At 45.5% G+C, this 13,560-nt stretch overlaps 1 protein-coding gene across 3 annotated transcripts in view; it reads right to left on the bottom strand.

Moving 5' to 3' along the window:
- The window catches only part of LOC123327509 (zinc finger protein 160), a 71,014-nt gene extending 59,275 nt beyond the window's left edge, over nt 1-11,739 (bottom strand). For all 3 annotated transcript variants that reach the window (XM_025270211.3, XR_006546085.2, XR_003104814.3), the window contains exons 1-3: nt 11,404-11,739; nt 3,910-3,975; nt 1,831-1,957 (exon numbers count right to left, since the gene is read on the bottom strand). In XM_025270211.3, coding sequence (XP_025125996.3) covers nt 1,831-1,957; nt 3,910-3,975; nt 11,404-11,724 — 514 coding nt within the window. In that variant the 5' untranslated portion in view covers nt 11,725-11,739. The remainder of the gene's footprint in view (nt 1-1,830; nt 1,958-3,909; nt 3,976-11,403) is intronic.
- Nucleotides 11,740-13,560: the final 1,821 nt, after the last annotated feature.

The raw sequence follows: 13,560 nt of genomic DNA, 5'->3' as shown, positions 1-13,560 counted from the left end.
AAATAATCAATGGCTGAAAACCTCAGCATGCAAACTTACGTTAGTCCTGACAAGGGTATTTTGGCATCATGACCTAAACCCACATATTACTTCACAGAAAACATGGCTGCTTCATATTTGAAGAAAGAACAATATTACACAGTAACAATCTTACTGCTCTCCAGGCAAGAACACTGGAATGGGTAACCATTCCCTTCTCCAGGGGATCTTCCCCACTCAGGGATTGAACTCAGGTCTCCTGCATTGCAAGAAGATTCTTTACTATCTGAGCCACCAGGGAAGCCAATATTATATATGTTTACTATATATTTAATGTATAGTAATAATGCTAAAGCATAGTACTCTAATGGTAAATAAGCCACAACAAATTTAATTAGTGAGTAATATAAGTAAATGGCACTTTAGAATTGGAAAACCGTATCTGCCCTGTGGAAATGAGGAAGAATTTAATAAAATGTTATAAAAATAAAATAATTCTCTGAATGCCACTTCTAAAACCATATTCACTTAGAATGGCCATTCTGCCACATGAACAAATGGTGTGAGTCGGTTATACTGTTAAATACATCCTGAAAAATCATTATCTATAGGTTATAGTGAAGATCAGTAAACAGTGATAAACCATAACAGAAAAGAACATGAAAAAGAATGTATATAGCTGTATAACTGAATCACTCTGCTGAGCAGCAGAAATTAACACAACATTGTAAATTAAATACACGTAAATTAATAGAGAGAATTAAAAAAAAAAAAGAAGACTGGAGGGTAGGGAGCAAAGGGCATGTGGGCAGTGTTTGTACGTGCCAATTTGTGGGAAGATAAACGTACTTGGGCACATAAAACATTGACCCGGGAAGAAAAGAGAAACTGACTTAGCAAGTAGTATGATACTGTCCTTTCTTAACTGTATGACATGGGGCCAAAAGGAAGAGATGTAAAAGATAGGGAGTGTGATGAAAAGGGAAGAAACCAGGCCAAGAAACACAGACTAGAATAACTGCTGTCAGGGACTGGGGGTGACAGAAATGAGGAGGGGTTGATAAAAGGGCTCACAATTTCCATCATAAGATGAACAAGCTCTGAGGATTTCACATATAACATGACGATGACAGTGAATAATATTAATACTATAAAACTGAAATGTGCTGAGAGAGTAGAACTTAAGCGTTTTCACCAAACAAAAAATAAAAGTAACATGTGAGGTAATTTATGTGTTAAGTAACTTCATGGAAACCTATTCACAATGTACATGTATATCAAGTCACTGTGTTTTACAGTTTAATTATACTATAACTTTCTTTGACTATACCTCAATAAAGCTAAAAAACCATTACATGGGACTTCCCTGGTGGTTCAGTGGTTAATTTTCAACTCCCAATGCTGGGGGCCTGGGTTTGATTCCTGGTTGGAGAACCAAGTTCCTGCATGCCACACAACACAGCTTCCCCCTGCCACAATCCAAAAATTCATCCACTGGCTGCCTGATTTTGAATGCATAGGGCATAGTATATAATATGCAGATACCTAGCTGTCTTCCAAGAATTTCTGAATCAAAAGCTCAGGGGTAGAAAAGAGGGAACTGGATATTTTTTATTTGTTATAAGGTTTGATGCATATTTGAGCTCTGGAATCACCCTCGACCATGCAATGGGAAGCTCATAAGAAGAAAGGACAAGTTCAAAGTCCTGCTGCATTAGGAAGCTTTTCATGTCTGAGTCAACAGGGCTCTGAGCTCAGTCAGGCAATGCAGGCACCCTCAAGAGTTACAGGAGGGAAAATGCAGAGCTACCCATGGGCAGATTCCAACTTCTGGAGGGAAGTGATCCTCACCCACAGAGAGCAGGTTTCTGAGGGTCTCCACCATCACTTCTCTGTACAAGGCCCTCTGAGCAAGGTCCAGGCATTCCCACTCCTCAGGAGTGAATTCAATGGCCACATCTTTGAATGTCAATCGTCCCTGAAACGAAAACACATTTCACCAACGGGCCCACCAGGAAAGTCTTATTTTTACACAAAATGAGAAAAGGAAAGAGGTGTAAGGATTGATTTTGACTAAAGTGAGTGTGGTTACAGATTCACTGAAGGTACTTTTGAGCAAGTTATGTGTCTCTGATTTTGGTTTATTATACTTTTCCACAAGAGGTTACAACAGCCTCTAAATCAGTATATATTTCCCATTTTTGTGGACAATACAAGAAACACACACACACAATCGACACAGGATTATCTGTATAGAAATGTGAGACAGTATGTTCCACACACCAAGTAATATTCAATTTTAAGAGGAACTAGAGCAGCAATGAAATCTTTAGAGATGACAGTGTCTATAGTGACTTTAAAGAAACTGTGATGACAGCAACAGGGATCTCATAAAGCGTTTCAACACTTCTCAGGTGCTATGCATTCCTCTAAATGCTTTGCATGTCCTAACTTGTATAACAACATAATAGCAAATTTAAAAAGATCTGAAAAGAATCTAAAAACAATGGATATTTGTGTATGTATAACTGACTCAATTTTCTGCACACCCAAAACTAACACAATATTGTATATCAACTATCCTCCAATAAAATTCAAATATCAAAATAAATAGATAAGGAAGTAAATAAATGAAAAACAAAACAGAAACAGACTCACAGACATAGAAAACAAGCTTACAGTTACCAAAGGGAAAATGTAGCATGAGCAGGGGGCGGAACTGGGTGTGTATACACACTGCTGCTAAGTTGCTTCAGTTGTGTCCAACTCTGTGCGACCCCATAGATGGCAGCCCACCAGGCTGCTCCATCCCTGGGATTCTCCAGGTAAGAATAATGGAGTGGGTTGCCATTTCCTTCTCCAATGCATGAAAGTGAAAAGTGAAAGTGAAGTCGCTCAATCATGTTTGATTCCGAGCGACCCCATGGACTGCAGCCTACCAGGCTCCTCCGTCCATGGGATTTTCCAGGCAAGAGTACTGGAGTGGGGTGCCATTGCCTTCTCCGATACACACTACTATGTATACAATAGATAAACAACAAGGACCTATTGCATAGCACAAGCAACTCTGCTGAATACTCTGAAATAAGCTAAATGGGAAAAGAATAGACACATGTGTACGTGTAACTGAATCACTTTGCTGTATACCTGAAGCTAACACAACACTGCTATTAAACTATACTCCAATATAAAATAATTAAAAACAAATTTTTTAAAATAAAAAGATCTAGTCCCATACATCTGAAGGCAGCGACAGTTGTGTCACAGACATTCTAAGAAATCTGCCTCAGGTCAAACAGCTAAAGATGGTAGAGCAAGCATATAAACCCAGGTGTTTAGGTTCTAGAATTAAACGTAAAAAACTTAAGTCATATAAAATCACCAAAGGTACATTGACAGAGAGTTTCTTGAGCAAACTTGAAACAATTTCAAGGCTAACAACCTAGAATCGCATAAAATGTCATCACGCACACATGCAGAAATACATTAATTACTCTTATTTAACTCATGAATGTCACTGTGTGGAAAAATTTTAAGACAATGAAAAATATATAAAATATAATTTCACAACTCAATACCATATAACTTATATAGACATAATGATATGTATTTTATAAAAACCACAGGCTTGCACACCTGTGCATTCATGCACACATGTATATGCACTTAAATTTACTGAAATAAAAGGAATTGTCTCTCTATGACCACAATGGAGCCTTTTCAAGTTTCTTCATCATTGAGTCACGAGGATCTAAGTGGAGACGACAGGCCCTGAAGGAAGGCCCCGTGTGAGTGTGCGTGTACAGGAGTCAGACAGGATACTCCAGAGTCAAACAAGATTTGCGAGTCCGGAGAAGGGCATTTCAGGAAGGACAGGTGGTAAATCAACTGAGAATATGACTTTACTTTTACCTGAGAAAGAGCCATTACCTGTTCTTTCCTCTTCCTCCTCGTCTGGGTTTTTTCCTCAGGCATCGTGAGACTTCGGAAGTCAGTCTTGAAAGTGGAAAACATGTTATTTAATGCTTAGAGCCAACATACCCCCTTCCTGAGCCCCAACCACATACACAGGGAAGCCCTCACCATGTGAAACAGACAGTCCGCTGTGCCCACTGTCTCAGGAGGGACGCAGGACGGTCAACTCCCACACAGAGACCAACACGGGACTTTGCCACACTTTCCCTCGGATCACACTGCCCTCCTGGTGAGGCCTCATGTACACAGCAGCAGGGAGCACCTCCTCTGACCCCACGATGCCGTTCAAGTCACACAGTCCCACTCAGAGCAGAGCGCCCTCCCCTCCCCCAGGGCCTGATCTCAGTCTCAGAAGTGGAGGCTAAGAGCCCTGGTGCTCAATGCAGGATCCAGATTGGAATCATCTGCGGCTCTGTGCACATTCCTGGCTTCCCAGGTGGCACGAGTGGTAAAGAACCTGCCTGCTAATGCAGGAGACTTAAGAGATGCGGGTTTGACCCTGGGTCGGGAAGATCTCCTGGAGAAGGAAATGGCAACCCACTCCAGTATTCTTGCCTGGAAAATCTCATGGACAGAGGAGCCTGGTGGGTTACACTCCATGGGGTCTCAAAGAGTCAGATATGACTGAGGTGACTTGGCATGCACACACGCAAACATTCCTGCGGCTAGGCCCCATGCAACTGTCTGAGGAGAGTCTCTGATGGGAAAAGGGGCACAAACCTTTCTATGCAAAATGCTTCATGGACCTAACATGAAGGCTGGGTTGCACACCACTCAGAGGCACACCCAGCACAGCCCCAGGTTCTGTCTCTCTCTGACCCGTGGTGAACTGCTGTCATCAGGAACCAGCCACAGAAGGGGAAGGAGCAGAAGAAAACACACCAAGCAGGCCTTACAGAACAGAGGTGGGGGTGAGGGCGGGGCTGGCATGCGCGCAGGGAGTTCAGAGATGGCTGCACTCAGAAGGTGACGTCAGAACAAAGACCTGGGGGAGGAAGCCATCTACATCTGCTGCACCAGAGAGTTCTAGGCAGAGGGACATTCCCTTAAGGGCCCTGAGCCGGTAGCAAACTTGGGGCTGGAAGGGGAAAGACAGCTGTGCCTCTGGAGCAGGGGAAGGGGAGGGGGAGACAAGAGTGGCGGCCAGAGAGGCACGGGGTGGGGAACCCAAAGAGGAAGGACCAAACATTCTTCTCCCATCACTTAAGAAAATTTTGAAAACTCTGTGTTCCTTCTTTTACTTTAAGTAAACATCTAATCTTTGCTTTACCTTATACAGTAAAACATTTACAAATTTTGGAGTATGTATGTCAAAGCATGCTGAGATATTCACCTAAGCCCTGGAAAGTACAGGGTTGCCCTTAAGCAACCTTAAGGAGGGCAGCAGGGGGAACAGGACCGGAGGTGGTCAGGACCAGTTCTGGACAAGTTATGACAGAGATGCCTGTGGGTCGTCCCAGCAGAGATACTGAGGAGACAGCCAGATGCAGGACTGACAGTTTAGGGCAGAAGTCTGGATGGAAAGGATAAACTGGGAAACAAGTAGGTGGGGTTGAAAGCCATTTGATGAGATGATGAGGAAAGGCAGCGGGTGTAGACAGAGAAGAGGTTCACGGACTAAGCCTTGGGATGCTCCCATATTCAGAGACCAGGGAGTTCAGGAATTCATCAGACGAAACTAAGAAGTGAACAGGGAGGGGAGAAGAAAATAAAACAAATAGGCAGATAGGCTTGTAGAGGTTAGTCAGACATCCTTAAAACCAAGGTCTCAAGGAAAAGGGAGTGATGACCGGTGGCACCTGTGGCTGACGGGAAAAGCAAATGTGCCCAGGAAGTTAAATACTGGCCTTAGAAACGAGGTACTGCTGGGAAGGTAAACTGGTGAAGCCACTATGGAAAACAGTAGGGAGGTTCCTCAAAACACCAAAAACAGAGCTACCAAATGACCCAGAAATCCCACCCTTGAGCATGCTGCTGCTGCTGCTAAGTCGCTTCAGTCGTGTCTGACTCTCTGCGACCCCACAGATGGCAGCCCACCAGGCTCCCCCATCCCCGGGACTCTCCAGGCAAGAATACTGGAGTGGGCTGCCATTTCCTTCTCCAATGCATGAAAGTGAAAAGTGAAAGTGAAGTCGCTCAGTCGTGTCTGACCCTTAGCATGGACTGCAGCCTACCAGGCCCCTCCATCCATGGGATTTTCCAGGCAAGAGTACTGGAGTGGGGTGCCATTGCCTTCTCTACAAGACATGGAAGCAGCCTAAATGTCCATTAACAGAGAAATGAATAAAGAAGATGGACTACTTAGGAATATTACTCAGGCATAAAAAAGAATGAAACAATACCATTTGCAATAACATGGATGGACCTAGAGATGATCATACTAAGTGAAATAAGCCACAAAGAGAAAGCCCAGGCAACTATATTCAACATCCTGTGTTAAACCATAATGGAAAAGAATATGAAAAGAATGTATATATGTGAAAGTTAAAGTGTTAGCTGCTCAGTTGCGTCCAATTCTTTGCGACCCCATGGACTGTAGCCCGCCAGGCTCCTCTGTCCATGGAATCCTCGAGGCAAGAATATGGAGTGGATAGCCATTCCCTTCTCCAGGGGATCTTCCTAACCCAGGGATCAAACTTCCGGGAAGCCTGTGCCTCAGATGGTTAAGAATCTGCCTGTGATGCAGAAGATGCCACAGGATCGATCCTTGGGTGGGGAAGATCCCCTGGAGGATGGCATGCAATCCACTCCAGTATTCTGAGTGGGTTGGATCACTTTGCTGTACAGCAGAAATTAACACAACATTGTAACTATACTTCAATAAAAGAATTTTTTAAGCAAAGAGGCCCATGACTCTGAAAAAGAAAGTGTCAGTGTGGGTAGGGAGCATGCGACCAGTAGACAGTAATCCCCACTCCCCTGGCAGCAAGGAAGGTAGGCTGTGTCTTTCCAATGAGAGTCCCACCTAGTGATGATCACACTGAGGGAAGTAAGCCAGACACAGAAAGACAAACAGTGCATGATACGACTTATATGTGGTATCTTAAAGAAAGAAAGACACAGATGAGCTTATTTACAAAACAGAAATAGACCCACACAGAAAACAAACTTACGGCTACCAAAGGGGAAAGGAGGGGGTAGGAATAAATTAGGAGTTTGGGATTAAAATATTCATTACTATAAATAAAATATAACCAACAAGGACCCACTGTATAACACAGGAAACTCCACTCAATATTTTGTAATAACTTATAAGGGAAAAGAATCTAAAAAAGAATATATATATATATATATATATATATGTATATCTGAGTCACTGTGCTGTACACTTGAAATTGGGGTGTCCCTGGTGGCTCAGAGGTCAAGAACCTGCCTGCCAATGAAGGAGACCTGCAGAAGACATGGGTTTGGCCCCTGGGTGGGGAAGATCGCTTGCAGGAAGAAACGGCAACCCATCCCAGTATTTTTGCCTGAAAAATCCCATGGACAGAGGAGGCTGGTAGGCAGTCCATGAGGTTGCAAAGAGTCGGACACAACTGAGAGACCAGATGACAACAACAACAACACCTGAAGTTAACACAACAACGTAAATCAATTATAGTTAAAAAAAAAAAAAAATGTCCCCAGAAGGAGCCTTTCTGCTGCAGGTGTTTTGCTGTAGCGTCACTGCCCTCTGATTCTTCAGAGATCTTTCCCTACGTCATGGCTCTCTTCTGGTGTTTTGCCTCCAGGCCCACACCCAGCAAGTTCTCCCTAGTGAAAACCATCTGCCGGTTGAGCTGTTTGAAGGGCCCCACTGATCCACTTCTAGGATCAGATGCTCTTACAAACTCCCATTGGGTCCCCACACACTCCATGATGAACCTCCCGCCTGTGACAAAATCCCACAAACCCCAGCAATTCATGAATTCACAATGAGCCCAGCGCAGGCCTTGGTTCCAACATCGTAGGATGTCTTTTCACTTGGCCTAATTCCACTTCATTCCTCAAGTGTGACCATGAATTTCCCAATTAAACCCACACCTGCAAATCTCAGTCTCTGCATCTATGGCCCAGGGAACTTGAGCTAAGATAATAGCACCCCAAGACGCAGCCCCATAACCACCCATTAACCCATCTGCAGGTGTTCTAGACAGACCTTAGACTGCCTTTCCAATGGTTCTACACTTGCTCCAGGACCCTTGATGTAATTCCTTGGCAGTTCAGTGTGAGCACTCAGCACTTTCACTGCAGGGTGTATGGGTTCAATCCCTGGTGGGGAACTAAGATCCTGCAAAATGGACAGTGCGGCCACAAACAAACAGCACCATGTAGGGACAGTCATTGCGTGCCCTCCTTCTGATCTCCCTGACCTTCTACCCCACACTAGGAAAAGGGAAAAGGGTGACCGATAACCAGCTGAGTCAAATCATTGCCTCCTGGCTGAAGAGGGACTGCAAATGGAAGTTATCCTCTGATACAAATAATTACAAAAATGTACAAGCCTTTCAGAAAGGAGTTTTGCAAATGTCATCTTCACGTGCCTAATTTAACCAGATCTTGAATGCATTCTATGAGAAGTGAAGTGAAAGTAGCTCAGTTGTGTCCGACTCTTTGCGACCCCAAGGACTAGAGTCCATGGAATTCTCCAGGCCAGAATACTGGAGTGGGTAGCCTTTCCCTTCTCCAGGGGAGCTTCCCAAGCCAGAGATTGAACCCAGGTCTCCCGCATTGCGGGTGGATTCTTTACCAGCTGAGCCAAGAGAAAGCCACACCCAAATATCTCATCATCCATCTCCAGTCAACTCAGCACTCATCTGGCTCCTTCTCTTTCCACAGCTCCCAGTTCCCCTCTCATCATTTCTACTGGCTTTTCCATGTTTTCCTCCCAGGTTTCTGCTGATTTTGGTCTCCCCCCGTCTGCTGTTTCTCCCCTTGGCCGAACGATTCCTCCTCTCAGCCTTGTTCTGCTCCACTCTGGGGACTTGTTTCCAGCCCTGTTGTTCTTTCTCCCCAATCTCCCTGATTGCATCACATCTTCATGGATTTCTGCCTCTTTCTTCCCCCACCTTTGCTCTCTGCTGTGTTCACTCTTTTCCTGTTATACCTGCCTCATCCCCACCCTCTGCCCCCCAGGCTCACTCTGCTTTCTCCCTGCTTTTTTCTCCTTCTGCCCCTCTCGTCTCCCATTGTCCCTTCTTTCTGTACCAGCTCAAAGTTGCTCTGTCCACCCACTCTCTTACCCTTCTCCCCCATTCTAGGTATAGTGCTCTTCTTGCGGATCAGGGGCCTCCTCTCCCTGTTTTGCTTTCCTTCATCTCCCTGGAGAATCCCCCCACCCCAAACTTACTCTAAATAATCTGGATCTTCCTTTCTCCCCCTGCTACTTTCTCAGTTTATTCTTTCACTCTGAAACAGAACAAAGAAAATTTCTAAAATGTGGAGTCTGGAGGTTTTCAGGGAAAGGTCTCAGGCACTACCACTGGGATTCAATTACAGGGACTTTCCCTGGCGGTCCAGTGGTTAAGAATCCCCCTTGCAATGCAAAGGATGACAAGGGTTCGATACCTGGTGTGGGAACTAACATTCCACACGCCCCAGAGCAAGGAAGCCCACAAGTCACAGCAAAGATTCCTGGTGCTTCAACTAACACCCAATGCAGCCAAATAAACAAATATTTCAAAACAGAAAAAGATATTGAGCACTTGGCGGGGGCAGTAAAAAAAAGAATTACAAATGCCAAGAAGACAATTACAAACCCCAACAGGAATTATTCTCCCCGCCCAGGAGCCCAGCCAATGGGAAACACCTTGGCTGTGTTTCCAAATTCTCCACTTCCCTCCAAAGGACTTTTGTTCAAAACAACTACTCCTGACTTTCCCCTTTTTCTCTATAAAGCAATTCCTCATCATGGCTTGTTGGTCTTGTCTATGGTTTTCTGCTACTGTTTGCCTGTCCTGTATTGCAATTCCTTAATAAACCCATTCTGCTGGTAAAATAACTGGCTGTTTTATTTTTTAGGACAATAACCGTTTCTTATGACTTCCCTGGTGGCTCAGATGGTAAAGCATCTGCCTACAATGTAGGAGATCGGGGTTCAATCCCTGGGTCAGGAAAATCCTCTGGAGAAGGAAATGGCAACCCACTCCAGTACTCTTGCCTAGAAAATCCCATGGCCAGAAGAGCCTGGTAGGCTACAGTCCACGGGGTAGCAAAGAGTCGCTCACGACTAAGTGACTAAACTTCATCTATCCTTCACTGTGGCATCTGTGGATGGTTCCCCTTCAGTTTTCTTTCCTCATTTTCCTAATTCTCTCAGTGGGTCAGTCTCTCAGTGGGTCAGTCCCAGGTATCGGATGTGTGGATGAAGAATGTCGCCAGCCTTATCTAAACAAAGGATGTTGCAAGAGCCACTGCAGCCACCCCAATTGTGCACTCTGAGGGAATTCAGGGTGGAGAAAAGCCATAGACACTATGATAAAGTGCATACCAAAGGAATGACTTCCATGTACCCAAACGCTAACATTTTCCTATGCATAGAAAAGTACTAAACTCATTAGCTTGAGATGTCCGGTTTCCTTAAATTAACTAATCTTTTGATGTTCCAACTACCTGTTTTTTGTTTTTGTTGCTGCAAAACTCCTATATACCCTGGTTCCTCCGTTACTTCTTGAGAGATCTGGGAGGCTGTCTTACAGGCTTAAGTCCTCAGTTTTATCTGCCAAACGAAACAACATTCTCAACTTCTACGTGGTGCATTCCCGTCCCCCGCCCCTCAAGTGGATACATGGGATTAGATTGTTTTTAGCCCTGACTCTTTTGTGACCCCCATGGACTGTAGCCCGCCAGGCTCCTCTGTCCATGGGATTTCGCAGGCAAGAATACTGGAGTGGGTTGCCATTTCCTTCTCCAGGGGATCTTCTCGACCCAGGGATCCACCCACGTCTCCTGTTTGGCAGGCGGCTTTTTTTTTTTTTTTTTTGTCACTGAGCCATTAGGGAAGCCCTGGAATTAGATACCTATTAATTTCACATTAATAGGACACATTATTCAGTGGGGTAGAATTTCGGACACAAAAATCATGGGTGTCTCAAGACAGGCTCTTTTTAGCCTCCTTCCCCAACGCAAGATGAGGAGAGGCGGTGACTAACACGGGGAGGCCTGGGGATGGGTACGACTCTGCTGAGGAGTGTGCGAAGTGAAGGGACATGGAGTGTGTCTCGGGAACGCAGCGGACTCTGCAGAGCCCCAGCGTCACAAAGAGGACGCGCCCTCTCCTGCACCCGGGCAGCTGGCGCTGTTCTCCAGTGGCCGAGAGGGCGAGGTTGAGGGGCACGCAGCGCACGAGTGGCAGCTCGCGGATTTCAAAAAGACGGAGAAGCGGCACCCCATCCCTACCCCCTCTCAAGGCGACGTCCGTATTTACTTCGGGTGGAGGATGAGTGCCGGAGCGTTAAAATTCGTACTGACCCTCAGACCCAGGTATGGAGGACAGCGTACAGCAAAGCGCAGGTTTAAACAAGAAAGATGAAACTCACGCTCCCGTAGGGCGACCTTCGCTCCGCGATAACCGCTTCCGGGTCTGCAGGAAACTGAGCAGGGGAACGAAGAGAAGAGGCGGGGCAACCGGGGGCGGGGCAATTCGGGGGCGGGGCCTGGGCTGGGCGGGAACGTGGAGGCGTGGAAAGAGGCATAATTGGACGGGGCCAAGCAGGGGCGGGACCAGGGCTTCCGCTTATATGCCTCTGCGTTGTCAGGGCTTGGAAGGGCTTGACTGTTTCTTCTGTGCATGTCTCTTGGTTTCGTTTTTTTTTTTTTTTTAACGATACATGACTTTATTTACACAACTGAAATTATTAGTCACCTTGATTACAAAAGCAAATTAACATGGTATGCTTTAATAACCTTTAAAAAATAGATTTAACAAATTTTAAACATACAGATTGCTACTTAATATTCAGTAATACTTAACAGTAACTGCTGTATATATCCATATGAAATTTTTGTCTGATAGGACCAACAAGTATGAGTACCTTTATAATTTAGGAATAGACAATTCGATTATGAGTCAAGGGTTAATTCCTTATCACTCGGTCAGCCAGTCCACTTCCCAGGTAGCACAGTGGTAAAGAATCCGCCTGCAATGCAGGAAAGGCGGATTCAATGCCTGGGTCGGGCAGATTCCCTAGAGGAGGAAATGGCAACCCACTCCAGTATTCTTGCCTGAGAAATCCCATGGATAGAGGAGCCTGGCCTGCGTCCATGGTGTAAGAGTTGGACACTACTAAGCGTGCGTTTAAGTTGGCCACTTAGACCTGTAGTTCTCACTCTGCCGAGGACAAACCTGCTGCAGCCACTCACATTGAGTAGGCCTTCTTAATAACTTGAGAAAGTTTATCCCCATTTGTTCAGACACACCTTACAAACATCTAGTTGTGGTAAACTTTTGGGTTTCAGATGTGCCTAGTGATAGTCCTGCTTATTTTAAGTTCCGGTGAAAATGGAGCAGCACACCGTCAGGTCCTCTCGGGTACAGATCTTTTCTGTGTCCCCCTTCTTTACAGCATTGCCCGCCCTCCCCCCCCCCCCCCCCCGGCCCCCAATCTTATTTGTAGGAAATAGGTTTCAGCCTTGAAGACCTTCCCTGAGCACCAAAGGAGGCTTCATTCAGCATCCATGACCCTCCCTGAGTTCCAAAGGGCAGATTCAATTGCTAATCAGGGAAGGAAGAGGGTGCTGAGACAAGGGAGAAGCAATAGAGCAGCTTTGGGGCAGGGGTCCTTGTTCCTCCTCAAGGAATATATTCAATGCAGAACTATATCTTTGAGCTCTTCTGTAGGAACTAAGGAGAAGGCAATGGCAACCCATTCCAGTACTCTTGCCTGGAAGACCCCATGGATGGAGGAGCCTGGTAGGCTGCAGTCCATGGGGTCGCTAGAGTTGGACAGGACTGAGCGACTTCACTTTCACTTTTCACTTTCATGCCTTGGAGAAGGAAATGGCAACCCACTCCAGTGTTCTTGCCTGGAGAATCCCAGGGACGGGGGAGCCTGGTGGGCTGCCTTCTATGGGGTCGCAGAGAGTTGGACACGAGTGAAGCGACTTAGCAGCAGCAGCAGGAACTAAGTCTCCCAACTCAGGTGGAGGATGGTAACTTCAGGCTGAGCACAAAAGATTCCTGGAGCATCGCCACCAACCAATGAGAGTCACACACCCTGCAGCCTTTGCCCCAAATTCTGCCTATAAAACTCCTCTCTGAAAGCCCTGAAGGAGTTAGAGGTTGTTGGGCATAAGCCACCCATCCTCCTTGTATTGGTGCTTTTACAATACAAATACAAATTGCATATTTTCCTTTTCCATAACATGGTGTCAGTAGATTGGCTTTATTGCACTCAGGTGAGCAGACCCAAGTTTGCTTCAGTAATAAAAGAAGAAAAGGAAATTTTAATTTGAGCACATGGAGGTGTCATAGGAACCTAGTTTTTGTTTTTGTTTAGTTGCTAAGTCGCATCCAACTCTTTTGTGACACCATGGACTGTAGCCTGCCAGGTTTCTTTGTCCAGGAGATTTTCCAGGCAAGAATACTGGAATGGGTTGCCATCTCCTTCTCCAGGGCATCTTCCAGAC

Source organism: Bubalus bubalis, chromosome 18 (assembly GCF_019923935.1).
Source record: "Bubalus bubalis isolate 160015118507 breed Murrah chromosome 18, NDDB_SH_1, whole genome shotgun sequence".
Classification (NCBI taxonomy): Eukaryota; Metazoa; Chordata; class Mammalia; order Artiodactyla; family Bovidae; genus Bubalus; species Bubalus bubalis.
Note: the sequence above shows the minus strand (reverse complement) of the source record. Positions and strands in the feature narration are given on the sequence as shown.